Below are 20682 nucleotides of genomic sequence, written 5' to 3'. Positions count from 1 at the left end.
GGTAAGCTTCCTTCTTAATTTCCTTGAGTTACTAGCGTACTTGTGTGCTTTTCAACTCACAATACCCTCGCTTCTTTCTTTTCAGCATATTCTCGAGCTCGACACCTTGGCGTTCATTGCCCACGGGTGTCGGGAAGAAGTCCGACAGCTCGGCCGACAGCTGGAGCTGGCCAAGAAAAGAGTCGCCGAGCTGGAGGCGGCGTTGGCCGCGGCCGAGGCTCGGTGGGCGGCCACCGAGGCTGAGCGCCTCGCTATGGCGGAGGGGCTCGAGGAGGAGAAGGCCGCCCACGCCCTAACCAGGTCGGCCTTGCGCGGCACGGAGGCGCGCTTAGGGGAGGTCCAGGCCGAGGTCGCGGCCCTCAGGTATGAGGACGGGGTCTCCCGCCTCCGAATCGAGCAACTTGAGGCCCGGGAGAGGAGGGCACTCGAGCGAGCCGAACATGCCGTCGAGCTCTTCAAGGAGTCGCAAGAGTTCCGCGACATGTTGGAGGAGGAGACAGTGGACGGGTTCCTCCGAGGTTTCGAGAACTTCCGGGCTCAGATGCGCCGGTACTGCCCTCAATACGACCTCTCGACGATCCGTCCGAGGGAGAACCTGGGCCTGGGGTCCGACGTGGAAGCCCTCCCCGCCATTTTGACATCCGAGGCGGGGATATACGAAGAAGACCCCACCGAGCCTTCGACGGGGGTGGCCGAGGCGGTTGGCACCATAGAGGCGGCTCCGGCGGCCGAGACGGACGCCGTCCCGGAGGTGGTACCCGAGGCCCCTGCCCCCGACCCCGAGCCTGTGCCGGCTGAAAACCTCGAGATCATCAACGTGCCGGACGACCCCCCGGACGTTGCTCCCGCCGCTTAGGACTTAGCGTATTTTTCCTTTCTTTTTCATTGTATCCGAGGTCGGCTCTTAAATGGTCGACCTCCAATTTTGTAATCGGCCTTCGGCCTTCTGTTAATGAAAAACACTTTCATCATTATGTGTTTGTCTTTCTTTTTTGTTGCGAACGAGGCTAGAGCCTTAGCTAACTGCCTCGACGACCTCTAACTTCACATCTTAGTTTTTGGGTTGCTTAACGAAGTTGTCCCCTTTCCCCGGGCTATGTCTTAGCCTTCTCGGGTTCCAGTCATTCCGACCAAAAGGAGCTCCGAGTCTTAGGTTTTTTAGAAAATTCCTCTAAGTCCCATAGCTCGGATCTAAGAATCGTGGAAGTCATCACGTTTAGCCTTTAGAGAAATCCCAAGGCCTCTAGGTCGGGCCTTAGCCCTTCAAGTAAGACCGGACTAGGTCTATGCCTGCTGCTATTCGGAGATTTTAGTCGGGTTTCCGAACTTAACTCCGAACCCCTCGTAGGGAGCGCGGGCTAATAAGTAAGTCATCGTCGAAGGCTTTCATAGTTATCGTTCTCGGACTCTGCCGAGATCTCGGTGAGCAAGGCTGGGATTTCCAAAAATTGCCTTGGTATCCATGTTTGGCTGACACACTCGTGGTCGAGACCACTTTCTCAGCTAGATGTCGGAGTTTACGTAGAAGAGCCGAGTTGGGCCCTAATTTATGAAGCCTTTGTACAGATTGCGTAGATTTGACGAACGGAGCCTGCATAATGTAGTTAGGGGGTCGATCTTAAGCCGACCCATTGGAGAGGGCCGACTTTGGGGCGAGATAAGACTCCAACGTTGGGATTCCGCTCAGCAGTATGTAGATAAAATTTAACAAGGAGGGCGTCTAGTTAGACGTACCTCTTGCATTCTCGGAGTTATGCTTCGCATGGTGGAGTAGGTTGCCTCCTTTCCTCGTCGACCTCCGGAGCCATTTTGACTTAAAGGGGGGCTCGGGTTTCTCACGGACCCAACAGCTCCCACCGAGGTTGAGAGGATTTGGCGAGGCTTTATTGAATCGTAGCTCTCTGCGAGGTCGAGGGAGTTTCCGACCCCATGGTAGGACCTCGGGCGCCTCAACCTTGGTCGAGGGATCTTGCGTCAGGTCGGCGAGTCCGTGGACGCTTCGCTGACCTGTGGTGCCTCCCGAGGTCGAGGGAGTTTGGGACTCTACGGTCGGCCCTCGGGGCATCCCGGCCTTAGTCGAGGGATAGTTCGTCAGGTCGGCGGGTCTGGGCACGCTCTACCGACCTGCGACGCTTCCCGAGGTCGAGGGAGTCTGGTTCTCTACGGTCGACCCTCGGAGCATCCCGACCTTAGTCGGGGAATAGCTCGCTTCGGGGATCGGGGATCGTCGACCGCTCCCGGGGGTCCACTTCGTGGCGCCCCGGGTGGAACCACCCTTTCCACCCCTTACGGCTTCTTCCCGAGGTCGAGGGAGTCTGGTTCTCTACGGTCGACCCTCGGGGCATCCCGGCCTTAGTCGAGGGATAGTTCGTCAGGTCGGCAGGTCTGGGCACGCTCTACCGACCTGCGACGCTTCCCGAGGTCGAGGGAGTCTGGTTCTCTACGGTCGACCCTCGGGGCATCCCGACCTTAGTCGAGGGATCGCTCGTTTCGGGGATCGGGGATCGTCGACCGCTCCCGGAGGTCCACTTCGTGGCGCCCCGGGTGGAGCCACCCTTTCCACCCCTCACGGCGCCTTTTCGAGGTCGAGGGAGTCTGGTTCTCTACGGTCGACCCTCGGGGCATCCCGACCTTAGTCGAGGGATCGTTCGTCAAGTCGGCGGGTCTGGGCACGCTCTACCGACCTGCGACGCTTTCCGAGGTCGAGGGAGTCTGGTTCTCTACGGTCGACCCTCGGGGCATCCCGACCTTAGTCGAGGGATCGCTCGTTTCGGGGATCGGGGATCGTCGACCGCTCCCGGGGATCCACTTCGTGGCGCCCCGGGTGGAGCCACCCTTTCCACCCCTCACGGCGCCTTCCCGAGGTCGAGGGAGTCTGGTTCTCTACGATCGACCCTCGGGGCATCCCGACCTTAGTCGAGGGATCGTTCGTCAAGTCGGCGGGTCTGGGCACGCTCTACCGACCTGCGACGCTTTCCGAGGTCGAGGGAGTCTGGTTCTCTACGGTCGACCCTCGGGGCATCCCGACCTTAGTCGAGGGATCGCTCGTTTCGGGGATCGGGGATCGTCGACCGCTCCCGGGGGTCCACTTCGTGGCGCCCCGGGTGGAGCCACCCTTTCCACCCCTCACGGCGCCTTCCCGAGGTCGAGGGAGTCTGGTTCTCTACGGTCGACCCTTGGGGCATCCCGACCTTAGTCGAGGTAGGAGAACGAGCCGAGCTCGTCTGGTCAGAGAGGACCGTGCTCATAGGGGGAAGTTGATGGAGAACGAGCCGAGCTCGTCTGGTCAGAGAGGACCGTGCTCATAGATGGATGTTGATGGAGAACGAGCCGAGCTCGTCTGGTCAGAGAGGACCGTGCTCATAGATGGATGTTGATGGAGAACGAGCCGAGCTCGTCTGGTCAGAGAGGATCGTGCTCATATCTTGACGTCTCGAGCATCCCTATAGCCGGGGCATCCCGACGAACCGGGGCATTCTGACCTTAGTCGAGGAAATTTCGCGCCAAGTCGATATTTCATCATCCTGCGATTCTTTCCGAGGTCGAGGGAGTTTGGGACTCTACGGTCGAGCCTCGAGGCATCCCAATTTTGGCCGGGGAATCTGAGGATCACAGACGACCCAATATTAGAAGAGAATTACAGCCATCAAGATAAGAGAATTATTTGTGAAAAGGAAGCTGAGTCCATTGTCCTGATTGTCTTGAACCCCTAGGGGTTTTACTGGTAGTACATTCGTAGATTCTCGGAGTTCCAGCTTCGCGGGATCAGGGTCCCCTCTAGGAACTTTAATTTATACGCCCCTGGTCGTTGTACCCGGGCGATCTGATACGGCCCCTCCCAATTTGGGGCGAGCTTTCCTTGCTCAGTCGGTTGAGAAGCCTCGGCTCTCCTGAGGACGAGGTCCCCCCCTTTGAAGAGCTTGGGCTTGACTCTAGAGTTGTAGTATTGGGCCGTTCGCTGTTGGTATCTCGCCATGCGGACCCGGGCAACCTCTTTTGTCTCTTCGACGAGGTCCAAGTTGCTCCTGAGCTGGAAAGAATTGGTGTCGGGGTCGTAATGCTCCACCCTTGAAGAAGGCAGGCCGATCTCCAACGGGATGACGGCCTCGGTGCCGTATGCTAGGTTGAAGGGGGTCTCTCCCGTGGGCAGTCGGAACGTGGTCCGGTATGCCCAAAGGACATTGTACAAGTCCTCGACCCACTGTCCTTTGGACCGATCAAGCCTAGCCTTGAGCCCCTGCAAAATAGTGCGGTTAGTTACCTCAGTTTCCTCGTTTGTCTGGGGGTGAGCGACTGAGGTGAAACGGTGATCAATGCCGAGCTCAGAGCAAAATTCTCTGAAACGAACATTGTCAAATTGTCGACCATTGTCAGATACAAGGATACGGGGTAGTCCGAATCTGCAAATTATGGACTTCCACACGAAGTCCCGCATCTTTTGCTCGGTGATCCGGGCGACGGGTTCGGCCTCGACCCATTTGGTGAAGTAGTCAATGGAGACGACCAGGAACTTTCTCTGTCCGGTGGCCAGGAGAAAGGGCCCTAGGATGTCGATCCCCCATTGGGCGAACGACCAGGGGGCGATGATGGAGGTCAGCAGAGCTGAGGGTCGGCGCTGGACATTGGCGTTTCGTTGGCACCGATCGCACTTCCGGACGAAATCCGTTGCATCCTTCTGGAGTGTGGGCCAATAATATCCTTGTCGCAGGACTTTATGGGCTAGTGCCCGACCCCCCAGGTGATTTCCGCAGATCCCTTCATGGACCTCTCAGAGGGCAAAGTCCGCCTCGGAGGGGCGGAGGCATCTGAGAAGGGGAGAAGTAAATGATCGTCGATAGAGTTTATTCTCGTACAAGACATACCGGGGAGCCTGACGCTTGATTCGGCGAGCCTCCATCTCGTCGTGAGGCAGGATTCCGTCCTGAAGGTGGCAGACGAGCCCATCGATCCAGCTTGGCTCGGAGTCGATGCACATGGTGGGCTCGGGTTCCTCCGTGCTGGGGATCTGAAGATATTCGAGCGCTGTTCCCTTGGGAAGCTCGCTCATGCGGGAGGTTGCCAATTTGGATAGCTGGTCTGCCCTGAGGTTCTCCGCTCTGGGAATGTACTGAATATTGAAGGAACTCAGGGTAGATATGAGTTCCCGCACCTTTTGGAGATACTTTTGCATGGATGGCTCTTTAGCTTCGAAGTCTCCTTGGATCTGGTTCACTACCAGCTGGGAGTCGCTGAAGGCCGTCAGGTCTTCCACTTTTAGTTCTTTCGCCAGCTTAAGCCCGGCGATGAGAGCCTCATACTCGGCCTCATTGTTCGAGGCCGGGAATTCGAGGCGCAAAGCTTGCTCTGCCACCACTCCGTCTGGACTGGTGAGGATGAGTCCGGCCCCGCTACCCTCCGAGGTCGAAGACCCGTCCGAGTGCAGGACCCATGGCTGCCTCGGGGCCTCCTCTACGGATTCGGGTGGCCTCTCGGGGTCGTCCGGAAGGGTGCATTCCACGATGAAGTCGGCGAGTATCTGAGCTTTGATAGCCGGCCTGGGCCGATATTCGAGGTCGAATTCCCCGAGCTCGACCGCCCATTTGGCGATCCTCCCCGCACGATCCGACCTCTGCAATATTTGCTTCATAGGCTGGTCGGTCAATATGGCTATCGTGTGGGCTTGGAAGTAAGGCCTGAGTCTCCGAGCCGAGATGATGAGAGCGAAGATGGTCTTCTCAAGTTTAGAATATCGGGTCTCAGGATCCCTGAGAACCCGGCTGGTGTAATAGACCGGCTTTTGGAGCTTGTCCTCTTCCCGGACGAGGACTGAGCTTACTGCAGCTGGGGAGACGGCCAGATATAAGTAAAGGACCTCGCCTTTCTGGGGCTTGGTGAGCAGCGGGGGAGAGGCCAGAAGGCTCCGAAGCTCTTCAAAGGCCTGCTGGCATTCTTCTGTCCACCGAAAGTCTTTCGGCCGTTTAAGGCTCTTGAAGAAGGGGAGGCATCGCTCGGCTGACCGAGAGACGAACCTTCCCAGGGCGGCAACCCGCCCCGCGAGCCGTTGCACCTCCTTAACTGTCTTTGGAGGCGACATCTCTTGCAGTGCCCGGATCTTCTCCGGGTTGGCTTCAATTCCGCGCTGGGTCACTATGAAACCCAGGAACTTGCCCGAGGTGACCCCGAACGCGCACTTCGCCGGGTTGAGTTTTATTTGATATCTTCTGAGCTTGGCGAATGTCTTGTTGAGATCGGCTATGTGGCGTTCCGCCGCCCGGCTCTTTACCAACATGTCGTCCACATAGACCTCCATGTTCCGGCCGATCTGGTCTTTAAAAATTTGGCTGACCAGTCTCTGATAGGTGGCCCCAGCGTTCTTCAGGCCAAAGGGCATCACCTTGTAGCAGTAGGTGCCCTTGTCGGTGATGAAGGCCGTCTTCTCCTCGTCTTCTGGCGCCATTCGGATTTGATTGTATCCTGAAAAGGCGTCCATAAAAGTTAGCAGTTGGTGTCCTGAAGTGGAGTCGACGAGCTGGTCGATGCTCGGAAGGGGGAAGCTGTCTTTTGGGCAGGCCTTGTTCAAGTCGGTGTAGTCCACGCACATACGCCATTTTCCGTTGGCCTTCTTTACGAGGACTATGTTGGCGAGCCAGTCCGGGTAGGAGACCTCCCGGATGAAACCGGCTCCGAGGAGCTTGTCCACCTCTTCAGCTGCCGCCCGTTGTCGTTCCGGAGCAGAGCCTCTTTTCTTCTGCTTTACAGGCCTGCTGGTCGGCCTTACCTGGAGTCGGTGGACCATGACTCCAGGGTCAATTTCCGGCACGTCCGCAGGCGACCAGGCGAAGACGTCAGCGTTGTCCCGCAGGAAGCTGACAAGGCAATCCCTCTCGCGAGCGCCGAGGCCGGAGCCGACCTGCACAGTTAGCTCAGGAAAATTTTCTTGTAGTGGGATTTGAATAAGGAGCTCACCGGGCTCGACTTGCTTCTTCCAGAGGGTGTCCCTCGCATCGAGGGTTTCTATGGGCAGCGAAGGGCCCATCGGGTGGTCCGGCGCCTCGGCTGGTTGCTTTACTGTGTGGGCCGCCATGTAGCATTGCTTGGCGACCAGCTGGTCTCCGCGGACCTCGCCTACTCCTTGGTCGGTGGGGAACCGCATGAGCAAATGGCGAGTTGAAACCACGGCTCGAAGGGCATTTAGCCCTGGGCGCCCAAGGATGGCGTTGTAGACCGAGGGCAGACGGACCACCAGGAGGTCCATCCTCACAGTGCTCTCCCGGGGGGCGAGGCCGACTGTGACAAGGAAGCTGGCCTCACCCTCAACCGGGGCTGCATCTCTGGTAAACCCAACCAACGGGGCATTGACTCTCCGGAGATGCCCTTCTGTCAATCCCATTTTCTGGTAGGCATGGTGGATTCATACAAAATGTTGGCTGAGCTTCCATTGTCAACTAGGACACGCTTTACATCAAACCTATTTACAATCATAGAGATGACCACAGCATCATCATGGGGGGTTTCGACCCCTTCTAAGTCCTCGTCCGAGAATGAGATGGCTTCACCAGTACGTGGGCGCTTCGGGGGTGCTCCCTGGGCGGCCGTTCCTGCCGAGGCCCACCCGATCATGTTGATGGTGCCGGCGATGGGCCTGTTGTCGCCCGGATTTCCGGTTGGTGCGACATTCTCCGCCGGCCTCCTTTCCTCAGGTCGGTTCCTCACGAACCGATTGAGTACTCCCCGTCGAATGAGCGCTTCTATCTCATCCCGGAGTTGGTAGCAGTCCTCCGTGTCGTGCCCACGATCTCGGTGGAAGCGGCAATACTTCCTGGGATTCCGGGGGAATCCCGTGTCTCGCATAGGAGGCGGGGGTCGGAAGAAGTCCCGACCCTCGATTTCCATCAGGATCTCGGCCCGGGGAGCGTTGACGGGTGTGTAGTTCTCGTACTTTCCCGGGTACGTCCGAGGCCGTGGTGGGGACCTCGGCCGAGGAGGGGTCCTTTGCTGAGATCGCCTCTGCTGTCGGGGCGGACTTCTCAGTCTGGGGAGGTTCTTCTCTCGGCGGGGGGATCGGCTCCTTTGTCGGCCGTGCTCCTCGCGGCGTTTCTTCTGCTTCTTGGAGGCGGGCTCAATTGCCCCCCGCCTAGATGCAACTGCCTCCTCGGCCTTGGCATACTTCTGGGCTCGGGCCAACATTTCAGTGAAGTCGGCCGGGAAGCTCTTCTCGATGGAAAAGAGGAATCGGTAGGAGCGAACCCCAGTCTTCAGAGCCGACATAGCTATCGACTGGTCTAGCTCGCGAACCTCCCATGTGGCGGCGGTGAAGCGGTCCAGGTACTCCTTGAGGGACTCCCCCTCTTTCTGTTTGATGTCGAGGAGGGAGTCCGACGTCCGTCGCTGGCGCCGGCTGGCAGCGAAGTTGGTGGCGAACTGCCTGCCGAGCTGCTCAAAAGAGGACACCGTATTCGGCTTCAGTCCAGAAAACCAAAGCCGAGCGGTCCCTCGGAGGGTCGCTGGGAAGGCCTTGCAGAGTATGGCCTCCGAGGACCCTTGTAGGGCCATGAGGGCCCGATAGCTCTCCAGGTGGTCGAGAGGGTCGGTCGTCCCGTTGTAGGGTTCCACCTGAGGCATTTTGAACCTCGCGGGAACCGGCTCATCCTCGATCTGGCGGGAGAAGGGGGACTTGGTGGTGAACTCAAAGTCTCCCTCTTGTCTTGCCTTCTTGCTGTGGAGCGCCGCAATCTGACGCTCCAGATGCTCAACTTTCCGGTCGAGCTCCCCCGCCCGTGGGATTGTCGCCGTGGTTTGCGCCGGCTCACGGTGATCTGGGGCTGACTCTGCCTCAGAAAGTTGGGGTCTCCGATCGAAACCTTCTCCCGGTAACTCCCTCCGGGGAGAAGCTCGTTCTCCGTTGTTGGCTCTAGAAGAGCCATGCAAGTTTTGGCTTGGGAAAACCGGGCCGTTGGGGAGACACTCCGGCGGGGCCTGAGCCCGTGGGGGGAGCGTAGGTAAGGCTTCCTCGCGCCGCAAACTCTGAACGGCGGCGGCCAAGGCCTGGACTTGCTGTACCAGGGCGTCGAACTGTTCCGGCTGGACCAGAGGAACTGGGTCAGCAGGAGTTGGAGAGTTCTGGATAGAGTGTCCAGGGCTTTGCGGGGGACGCCGGGAGATGTTAGAGGCTCCCTTACTTCTCAACTTCATGACTGCTACTCGGGCCCTTCCTCTAGCGCCAACTGTTGCTGGAAATTGGACCCGGGGGCAGTTTTCGGTCGAGGAGAGGGAGCGGCGGTGAGTTCTCACGGCGGGGCGGCGGTCCGTCGGCGAGCGGCGTCCTCCGTCTGGGGCGGTCAGAGAGAAGGGGCGGCAGGTCCTCGTGGCGAAGCGGCGGTCCGTCAGTTGGCGGTGCCCTCCGTCCGGGTGCCTGCACACGAACCGGTGGCCGGGTTTTCCGGCGCCGGCCCTCCGACGGTCAAGTCAGGGAGGGGGCAAATAGTGTCGAAAAGGAGATAAATAATGTCTGTAGAGTATATCAATCTTCCAACCCCCTCCTGAGAGGCCAAGGCTCCCTTTTATAGGCGGGGGTTGGTTTACCTGCGATGTAACAGGGCGAGGCCGTAGTACGGCTCGACATGTTGTTCAGGTCGGCACATGGTCAGGCGAATCATTGCCCTGATGTCGGCGGTGAAGGCGTCGTATAACCCGAACTAGCACGCTGTCAGACGAATTATTGCATTGGTGTCGGAGGTATGGCCGAGATCGGAGACTTATCATAGTTGACTAGACTCTGCTGGGCTGATTTGCCGTGGAGAGCTGAGAGTCCGTAGATGACAGGAGCCATGCGCATTTATGGTGGAGTAAGCTGGAGATCCGCATTTATTGTGGAGTAAGCCGGAGATCCGCATTTATTGTGGAGTAAGCCGGAGATCCGCATTTATTGTGGAGTAAGCCGGAGAGTTACAGCGACCATGCGTAATAAATGCCAGAGGGGCGTCAGGGTATGGTCCTCGGCCAGACCTCTGAGGCGCGCGGCCGTAGTAGGTGGCTGACAAGAGTAGACCTCGAACATCGGGGTTTTTCTTAGGTCGGAGGTCTCGAGGTCGGGCGTTCCGAAGTCGGACGCCGACTTCGGCCGTCCGGGGTCGGAAGTTGTACGGCTTCTTAGGAGCATTTATGTCATTTGGGAAAAAATCTTATTCCCCCCAACAGATTAGAATCGGCCGAAGGGTTCAGATGTGCGGATAAATTTTCATACATTTATGGTATTGCTGCGAAAATCATTTATAGAGCCGAGCTGTTATCAGCAGAGAAAAAAGTTTAAAATTTGATTTTGATTGATCGGCCGGAGGTTTTAGCTAATCGGTCTGCCATGTTGGTCATGACCGATTCTGAAAATACATGGATGTATGACGAATGATAAACGATAAAAGCCGCCGGCAGCATTTTAATTCCGAGCTACACACAAGCCGTTTTGTAGGGTCAGGTTCCGTAAACACCCATGCTGATGTTATTATCGTCCCACTGCGCATCGGTATATGCGTTGCACCGAGACCGAGAGGGGGGATAAGGACCCGGGCAGCATCGAAAGCTGGAGGAATATACCCCCTCTTCCCTTTCAACCCCCGGGCCCCAACCCCCGCGGCGGCCCCAACGACTTTCCCCCCCCTCCCCTGATCAACGACGCAGCAAGCAAGCAAGCAGAACTTATTATTGGCAGAGGCCAGGACTAACCTAGCCTCACTGATTTGTGTTCTCGGAGGGAAGGGAGCCCGGCATCTCCGTCCGTGAGGAAATTCACTGTTTCTCTTCACGGAAGAATCAATTAGGGCTAGCTTCTGGAAAGAAAAGAGAACGATAACGAAGGCAGGGAAGGAAGAAAGGGAGAGGGCTTTAAGAGAGAGGAGTGAGCGAGAAATGAAATTCGGCAAGGATTTCCGGAACCACCTGGAGGAGACGCTGCCGGAATGGAGGGACAAGTTCCTGTGCTACAAGCCCCTCAAGAAGCTCATCAAGCACCTCCCTCCCGACCCCAACCCCCATCCCGTCGACGCCGGCGCCCCCCGCCCCTGGGTCGGCCTCGAGGAGTGGTTCGTCCGAATCCTCAACGAGGAGCTTGACAAATTCAACGACTTCTACGTCGACAAGGAGGAGGAATTCGTCATCCGCTTGCAGGTGAGCCAGGTCTCACAACCCTTCCTGCGATCTTATTATCTTGTCCGTCCACCCTCTCTCCTTCCCTGCTCCTCTGCGCTAGCGGATCTCATCTAGCATCAGGGTTGATAACGAAGATGATATGACGGTCTTAATTCGCATGTTGCGTCGTGCTTCCTTTTCATTCTTCTGAGAAGAAAAAGGAAAGAAACTTGCTTAGTTTATTTGATTTTATCATCATCGTCGTCATCAATTCATCATCGAGGGATAGATAGGTTGTATCGTTGATTACTGTTTCCGTGATATCATTTTTTTGGATTGGGTCAAGGGGAAATCCAGAGGTTTAGATATAGGGGGGAATATTCAATGATGAGTCCGAGAGGGGGTGGGGATTCCTGTTAAAGAAGATAAAAAAGAGTCTAGGGGAGATATGTCGATGGGACCGATTTATTTCAGAGTGGTGGAGGATCATCTGGTGCTTGTGAGAGCTCAGCGCACGGGAATAAAAGAAGTTGCTCGCTGGAGAGATCTAAACCCGGCATTATCTGCCTTAAAGAGTTATGTTGGAACCTTCTCTCACTGATTCTGAGGGCTCCAAGCATCCTAGCTTTAGAGTGAAGTTGCGGATGAGCCGATGAATCTCCAGTCCCTCGTCTTTAATGTGGTTTTAGTGCTATCTGCCTTACCTGGGGATGAGAACAATCAGCAACTGAATATATATCTACGTGATTTCTCCAAACCTGAGCGGAACAATGAGTTAATTGGTATTCCACTAGAGGATGATAGTTGGTCTTTATGCCAAGGGATGCTTCCGATGGTAGAGAATAGAGAGGCTTCTGATCTTTACATAAACAGGCTTCCAGCACCTAGTTCTGACCATAAATTTGGATTTGGTTGATCTAAATAGAGTTGTTCTGGTTATGAATGTAATCAGAATTACATGGGGCATAGATGCATGGTTGGGTGAAGGGGAACTGTCTTTTTCTACCCTTCTCAGTGTTCTCCTCTCTATTAATGCCGGTCACCGATAAGTTTGAGATCTCAGTTTATCCTTCAAGACAATTATTTCCTTTTGTCTCTTTTAAGCTACAACAGTTTCTATGTTGAAATGATCCCATCTTTTCTTTTCTTTTTTTCTTTGTCCTTGTTTCTTTGCCCCAAAAGATGCCTTGATTTGGATGGCAATGACAACTAGAGAATTTTAGATTCTCTCTGTGGCAGGAGCTAGTTAAAAATCATTATTTGTCGTATGTTACAATTGCCATGACGTTGTTTTAAATAATCTTTCAATCAAATATATTGATGAAGTATCATGCACCATGGGCACTATTTAGTTGCCTTTCTTTTAAGGCTGCTTGTCTGCTTGATGTTCTCTTGGTGGCATATTGGCACTGTTGCAGATGCATAGTCTGTTTTTTTAGCGTGTTGCTTCACTGTAGTGGATATAGTGCTGATCAAGGTCTGTCGTATGGACTGTATCGTATCATACCAGTAATGTACTAGTATAATATTAAGGTTCGATTTGGTATATCAGTCGAACCAGTCCGTACTGGTCCAAACACCAAGCAGATCACATACTTCTCGGTACTGCTCGAAATCAGTATGTCTACCATACCGTACCGACCTGTGCCACTCAGTTTTAGGCTATACCATGATAAAGATGAAAAAAGGGATGGGGTGTGTACCGTACCATATGGTACCGATTCTATCATACCGAATCAATAACGTATTGATGCGATATCTGGTAACGAAATTTTTGACCTTGGTGGTGTTAAGAAAAAAGGAGTACGATAAGTTGCTGAGTAGCATGTTGAGTTACTTAAAGATAATTCAAATGGTACAAGAAATGGCTTTGGAGAGAAGAGATAGAATGGAGACAAATTTCCTAGTTAGGTTTCCTTGTTTCTTAGGCAATTGGTAGGAGAGGAAGTAGTTCAAAGATGATTAGGGATGGTGGTATTGGATGTGACAAAATAAAGGTGAAGCGAGGAGAAGGTTTGATGAAGATCATCATGATTTGTTAGCAAGATGTTGTCAAGACTTGAGCTAAATTATAGACAGTTGGAAACGAATCTATGTTATCCAGACCCTTGGGCTTATGCTAAAGTTCTTGTTTCTGACAGTCAGAAATCCATACCTGTATGACACCTGCATATGGATCAAGAAGAAGATATTTTTAAAGATTAAAAGGATTGACACTTAGACATGTACATGAACCCAACACTCGTTCTCAAGCCTATGTAACATAAAAAGACCTACACTGGGAAGTGAAAATTGCATTCTCATTTATGCAAAGAGGAAATACGATAGTACTTTATTCTTACATACATTCTTTACCATTTTATGGATAAGATGTTGGGATCTTTTTAACTGTAGTGTGATGGCACTGTCTTTTAGAAGAATCTGATTGTTATCTTCATTTCCCTTGCCCAAGAATGATGATGCATGTGATTCTTTAGAGCTTTATGAGTCGCTGGTTTATTAATAGAGCTTATGGAATAATCTTGGAAGTCCTAGCTGATGTTGGAAAATACTTAGCATGCTAATTTAAAGTAACTGATGTTCATTTATTATTGCTCTGTCATCAATAATATCTTTATAGCCTATATATTACTGCACAAGAAGTAGATTTAAAAATAAAAATGGCCATATATTAAGAAGGGTCTGCTCTTTTAGTGCCAAATGATATATTGGCACCGATGCAAAAATGATGATGCATGTGATTTCTTACAGATTTATGAGTCGCTGGTCTATTAATGGAGCTTATGGAATAATCTTGGAAGTCCTAGCTGATGTTGGAAAAGACTTGGCATGCTAATGTAAAGTAATTGATGTTCATCTATTAATGCTCTGTCATCAGTAATATCTTTATAGCCTATGTATTACTGCACAAGAAGTAGAATTAAAAATAAAAATGGCCATATATTAAAAAGTGTCTGCTCTTTTGGTGCCAAATGGTATATTGGCACCGACGCTGCACCACAAATACTACGTCACCCTCGTCAAAAAAAAAAGGTTGATACTCTTAACCTGCAACATATGCGTTGCTTTCCTCTCCAATATGGGAGCATGGAATGGGAGGTCCAGATAGTATACATTTCTAATATCTTGTCTAATTTGGTGCCAAATCAAATGCACTTCGAATAAGGAGTGCAAGTTAAGATACAATGGAAACTGGGATAGATATTGATTGCTTGCCACCTTCTTATCCTCATTCCTGCTGCTAGTTAGGGCAAATCATAATCTTCTAGAAGCAAAAGCAATGAAGTAATTCCTTGACTTGCTCGAACTGAGATCCCTACACAGAGTAGGAAACTGGTTGCTTCATCTTCCTTTGCATGTAAATTGTTGTTTTTGGAAGCAATTAAGAAATGTTCAGGAGAGCAACCTTATTGGAAGCTGGGCTGCACCAAAGAATCTGAGTTGACTGCTTAACTCACCTTAAAATCTAATCCCATTTCGAAAGTTCTGTAATTTCTGGGGACCACCTTTTAAGGAGGACAAATAGTTCTGACTGAATAAACACATCCCTTCTTATCCTTCAACATTGTTTCCCTTGAAACGATTCTAATTAAATAGTTCTTATCCTATCCACATTATGACCTTCCATTTAGGAGCATAGCCACTTCGCTGCCCACTTTGCCAAATATTCTGCCTTAGCTTTGATTTTATGACTTCCTAACAAAAACCTTTCTGGATTTTCTCTTATTTGGACCATAAAAGTGGTTAAAGAATAGATTAGGAGATTGGGGAAAAGGTAGAAGGGTAAAGATAGCCTGCACTCAGAGGCAAAAAGTTTCCTCATCTGGAAAGCCGCTCATTGAACCCTTGAAGTTAAGACGCGAAGATTCAAATCACAATATTTTAAGCTCATACTCATGGAGGAGCCTAAGGCCTTAGTACTGTAACACAACCTTCATAGATAAAGTTAGTATTAGCTACAAGTCTACAATTTTTCTTTGCATTTACAAATCTATGCTTTCTATTCTTATCCACTGGCAATTCTAGTTTCCACCAGCAATTCTAGTTTGATGCCTACTATTTTAACCTAATAGGTTTTGAGTATTGCCATTTACTCATTTATTAACTTGATATTGGATTTAGGGTTGCTCCGTAGCCAGTCAATAGTATATATGTATATCAATTGCATTGATGTTTCACTATTTATCTGTTGTTACAGACATCGATGTCAATGCCAGCTGAAATTCTTTTGATATTCATCCTTTTGACAAGGTTATTTTGCAATTGCAAAATTGTCAACTTGGGTAAAAATTTCAGAGCCAATAAACATTATTTGCTCCAGTTTATCTCTGTGATGGACATGCATTTTCATCTTGACTCTTGCTTAAGGAACAAGACACCCCTTCCCCCCTCCTCTCCTTTTATCTCTAGACATAATTCCTTTTTGTTTTCTGATGCTTTCTTGTAGGAGCTTAAGGAAAGGATTGAGAGGGTGAGGGCTAGCAAAAATGGAGCTTTTACATCTGAAAGTAAATTCAGTGAGGAGATGTTGGAGATCCGTAAAGCCTTTGTGACTATCCATGGGGAGATGGTGCTTTTGAAGAACTATAGCTCGCTTAATTTTGCAGGTACATCTTAGTATTCCATATTCCTGACCAGCTCGTCATGTATTAAGAAAAGCCAAAAGATTCTCAAAGCTCCATTCTTTTAACAGGACTAGTGAAGATACTAAAAAAGTATGACAAGAGAACTGGGGGATTGCTGAGTCTGCGTTTCACTCAACGTGCACTTCATCAGCCCTTCTTCACAACAGAACCCCTCACACGGTTAGTCCGTGAGTGTGAAGCCAATCTTGAACTTCTCTTTCCGTTGGAAGCAGAGGTCATTGAATCAGGTTCAGCGGAAAAGAGGGAGACATCTGATGGTATGCGTAACCCAGAGGCTTCATCAGTTCAAGAGGATACCATGGATGTGTATCGAAGCACCCTAGCTGCAATGAAAGCAATACAAGGCCTTCGCAAAGCAAGCTCCACCTATAATCCTTTATCTCTTGCACAGTTCTTCCATGGCCAAGATGGTGATGATGGTTCTGGAGCTATTACAGCTGAAAACTCGGCTTCCAACTCTCTGACAACCTCGCAGAATCAAGATGTTGATCAAGAGAGTGTACATTCTGGTGACTAGTAGTTAGGAAGTTGTTACGCTTTGACATTGTACAATCTAAACACTTTCAGTTTTATGCTTCTGATAACTCAACGAGAGTCAGGTGTCCGGGATGAACTAATAATTCCATGTGGACATCAACTGTTGATGAAGGTGCACGTTTATTTCTGTCAGCCTTTTTTTCCGTATTATTTGTGCTTTTGCAAATGTTGCCAGAACGCATTTCCCTAACGTTCCCAAGTGACTTGGGTGGAATCAGGCCTTGGTAAGTCTCACTATCAAATATATGGGTTCCATTTGTTTTTGCCCCTACGCCTTAATTGGGATCCTTGCAAACAGAAATAACGCGTCTTTTTGTGGATTTGGTTGCTGAGACCTCGAGCTCTCCTTCACTCTCATAGTCAGTTGTCTGGGTTTCTCCTGGTGTTTCTCTAATGTGTTCAGATCGTGCAATATCTTCCTCCTACTGTGCTCAGCTTCTTATTACCAAGAACCAACCTCTTAGTATCCTCCTTTTGATGTTGGAATCTCTATTTTTGGCTGCTTGATCTTGTGCCACAGGCAACTTCTTGTAGATTCCTTTCGTCTTGGCCTCCTAATTTCGCTATGCAGGCTCGGGGGGCTCCGGTCTAGCCCTCCTTCCCGGGTTCAAAGTAGGATATATGGTAGAGCTCAATGTCATCACCTTGGCACCTAAAAGTTTGGACTCACGCGGACCAGGGCCGTTCCTCACAACTCTTCGGCTCATCCAATGGTAGCGATCAGCGAAGCGAAAGAAGCGGGTTAAGGCGTCCCCATCAAGCAGCATTCATTTCCTCTTTCGGCGGTGGCGAAAATCGCCGATGTGGTAATGCTAATGCTGCTGCAGGAGGTATGCGAGCAGCAGGAGCCGCCCTCTTCACTCGCCTCCTTTTCGTTCGCTGCCGCTCCTCTATCCTCGTCCCCCCTCCTACTCCTCCTACTCCTATTAGCGGCGGCGGCGGTGGATCCGTTGGCCCTATCTTCCTCCTCTCCACCGGCGGCGCCCCTTGTTTTTCCCCTTCCTCCTCTTTTTATTTCTCCTCCGTCGCTTCCTCCAACCCGGCTGATGCTGGTGAAGGCGTCGATCCTGAAACCCTAAACAACGGCCTCGGCCTGCCTTCCCCGTCCCAAGATGAAGGAGGAGGACCCTCCTCCACGGACGCCGCCGATGTGTTCCGGCGGTGGGGATGCACCGAGTCCGAGGTGTTCCAGATCCTGGACCGCCGCCCCGCCCTCCGCCGCGTGAGCCTCCCGGCCCTCCAGTCCAATCTCCAGGTACTGCGCGGCCTCGGCGTCCTCGGCCCGGACCTCGTCCGTATCATCACCTGCCGCCCCCGCTTCCTCTTTGGCAGCCTCGCCCTCGGCCTCGATGGCCGCCTCGACTTCCTCCGCACCCTCTTCCCCTACGATGCCGCCCTCCGCCGCGCCGTCGTCCGCAACCCCTCCCTCCTCACCTACGACGTCGATCGCACCATGCGCCCCTGCGTCCAGCTGTACGAGGCCCTCGGCGTCGCCCGCCGCGACCTTGGCCGCCTCCTCGTCTCCCGCCCCACCATCATCCCCCGCTCCTCCCTCAACGACGAGAAGCTCGACCTCGTCCGCCGCACCTGCCTCCCCGCCACCGCCGCCATGTACAAGTACGCCCTCTCTATCGTCGCCGTCTCCCGCCTCGAGACCCTCCGCGCCAAGCTGGCCAACCTCGAGAAGTTCGGCTTCTCGCCCGACGAGGTGATGGGGCTCTTCGCCCGCACCCCCAACGTTCTCACCCTCTCCATCGACAAGGTCCAGCGGAACATGACGTACATCGTGGGGACCATGAAGCTCCCGGCCCGCATCGTCCTCGACGAGCCCCTCCTCCTCTACTGCAACCTCGACAAGGTGCTCAGGCCCCGGTACCTGCTCGGCCTCAAGCTGCAGGAGATGGGCCTCGAGCCCCGCATCAAGGGGCCCGCACTCGTCACGGCGATGAGGATGCAGGAACCGCGCTTCCTCAAGGTATTCGTGCGGTGCCACCTGGAGGACGTCGCCGGGGCCCTCATGGAGTATTACGCCAGCGTCAAGGGGTCGGGACGGTTGGCAGAGTCGTCACGCTCGGTCAAGCACAAGGGCTTCCCCTTCTAATTATAAGGATATAAACTTCGCTCCGGCAGGCCAAGCTGCTCCGATCAGTTGCAGTAAGCATCTTATCAGTTCTTCGTTTTCATTCTTTTAGTTAGCTTGATGGCTGAATCAAGCAGACCATGCTTCTAAAACAATTAGGTATTCAAAATTCTTTCACTGCAGTAGAGCTGGAAGAGTGGTCTTCGACTCTCTTGCTCTGCGCTTCTGTCAGTGCAGCAGGAAGAAGCTGGTGATAGAGACATACACAGCTGGCTATTTCCTGTCATAATCCGAGAACTGCAAAGAGCATGCATTGTAATCATTGCTATGCATATGACCTATTAGCTGACATCAAGCAAACTCTATTACTTAAACTTTGTGTCAGTATGAGGAGCATATCATAAGGCAAATTGCTTACATGTTCACTATCATAATTTAAAACATGATAGGCAACAGATATGAGTGACAAATCTTAGTTCTCTCTCTCGTCTCTTCTTTTTTTAAATTTCACTGTAGCCTTGCTTCTTTAATTCGTCAAGCAGACCTTATCAGGGTTTGTTCTGCTGTAAACTGGCAACTTGTTTGAAAATTAAGAATGTAAGCTGGTTCCAAGAGGTCCTGTTGAATTTATCCTAGCAACCCTAGTATCTGGCCAGATTTTTTTGATTTTTCAATATATGTTTGTCAAATTATTGTCTCTATTGCCAAATTCTATATGTGCATGTTAGATATGCTCTCGAGTTATCATGCATCTTGAGAAGGGTCAGCATAGAACTGTGTTGTAGACCCAAGATACGCTAGTTTTATACATATTGAAAAATATACACCAGAACGTGTATCACCAACTATATGAAACTATGCAATGTGGAATTTTGAATGCACTACATTTCGGCATTTAAATAATAGTGTATCAAGAGACACTTCTTTTTAACAAGTACACAAGTCTTAGGCTGCATTTGATTGCAAAAGAGTTTAAGATAGGATTGCTATTTATATTCCCATGTTGAATTGTCATTCCTAGAATAAGGAACAAGCCTGAGAAGAAAATATATTGTGAGATCAAATTCCCTCATTTCGTAGGAATGACCAGTACTTTCTACACTTGCCCAAGGGGAAAATGGTTAAATCATGGATTTGTTTATCCCATTTTTTCGACACTCACTAGGGTGGGTCATGATCAAGTCAGTATTGCACATAACAATTGTGGCAGATAGCTAAGCGCATCTGCCTAATATGACTGGGTACATGTTGATGTAGATCATATAGGCTGCAGGCCTTACATGTATTAATAGATGATATTGTATGATACGCTATATAACGCTATTTAAATTATACTGTAAAATATAACTAGGACATAATATATCTAGGACATAATATAAATACATGATGCCCATATGATTTTAGATTGTAATAAGGATAGTCAGCCACTTACTATTGGCACTTCTACCTTTTGGCCTTTAATAGGTGGTACCCTATTACCAATACTAGGAGCCACATAGTGATGAGCAAATTGTGGCATTACATTTCTGATGCTGGACCTTGGAGAAGTAGAGGAGATGATACAAGGGCAATCGCAAAATATAGGCTTGCCACCCATGAGGACTCCTCCACGGGAATAAGAATAAGAAAACCTTAGAAGATCACGCTTCTTAACTCTAAGATGATAATTTAGTTCCAAACAACTTGTCCCTTTCATTTTGATAGTACCACCATATATGGGCACAAGCATTAGATATATCCACGGTTCTAATGCAATTAATAAGACAATTAATTCATCCTTGACTTGAAAGGGATGAATGTACAACATACCAAAAGGCATAAAAAAACTAATAAAAGACAACATATAAGACATTTATTATACACTTAATTACTTGTAATAAAGGTTTTCTAGATCAGTACTGGAGCTTGTACCAGCTGGCAATTAGTTTAGTATGGTATGGTCCGTACCGTACCTTACTGGAGCATATTGAAACAAGGAGAGAGAGGGGGAGAGGGAGGGGGAAAGGGAGGAGGGAGAGGGAGGGTGAGAGGAGGAGGGAGAGGAAGAGGGAGAGAGTAGGGGGGGGGGGGGCGGCTCACTTGGCTAGACTTCGACAGATTTGGACGGGCTTCAAGGGCTTTGCAACGAGGGAGAGAGGTCGGAGAGAAGCCGAATCTGGAGGAGGGCTTTGACGGGCTTCGTGGGCTTTGCAGCGAGAGAGAGAGAGAGAGAGAGAGAGAGAGAGAGAGAGAGAGAGGCTAGATCTAGAGGAGGAGGGCTTCATTGGACTTCGAGAGCTTTGCGACGAAGAAAGAAGGTCAGATTCGATGATGAGGGCT

At 51.2% G+C, this 20682-nt stretch overlaps 2 protein-coding genes across 2 annotated transcripts; both read left to right on the top strand.

The window, feature by feature from the left end:
- The first annotated feature begins 10492 nt into the window (after positions 1–10492).
- On the top strand, positions 10493–16415 carry SPX4 (SPX domain-containing protein 4). The gene is made up of 3 exons (XM_008800412.6): positions 10493–11139; positions 15548–15707; positions 15794–16415. Exons 1-3 carry the CDS (start codon positions 10882–10884, stop codon positions 16261–16263), a joined length of 888 nt encoding a protein of 295 aa, XP_008798634.1. The 5' UTR covers positions 10493–10881; the 3' UTR covers positions 16264–16415.
- Positions 16416–17115: 700 nt separating this feature from the next.
- On the top strand, positions 17116–18384 carry LOC103713470 (Mitochondrial transcription termination factor family protein). The gene has a single exon (XM_089928565.1). It carries the CDS (start codon positions 17116–17118, stop codon positions 18382–18384), a length of 1269 nt encoding a protein of 422 aa, XP_089784691.1.
- The last annotated feature ends 2298 nt before the right edge of the window (positions 18385–20682 follow it).

Source organism: Phoenix dactylifera, chromosome 2 (assembly GCF_051530095.1).
Source record: "Phoenix dactylifera cultivar Ajwa chromosome 2, Ajwa_hap1_PhDact_Kaust_v1.1, whole genome shotgun sequence".
Taxonomy (NCBI): Eukaryota; Viridiplantae; Streptophyta; class Magnoliopsida; order Arecales; family Arecaceae; genus Phoenix; species Phoenix dactylifera.
Note: the sequence above shows the minus strand (reverse complement) of the source record. Positions and strands in the feature narration are given on the sequence as shown.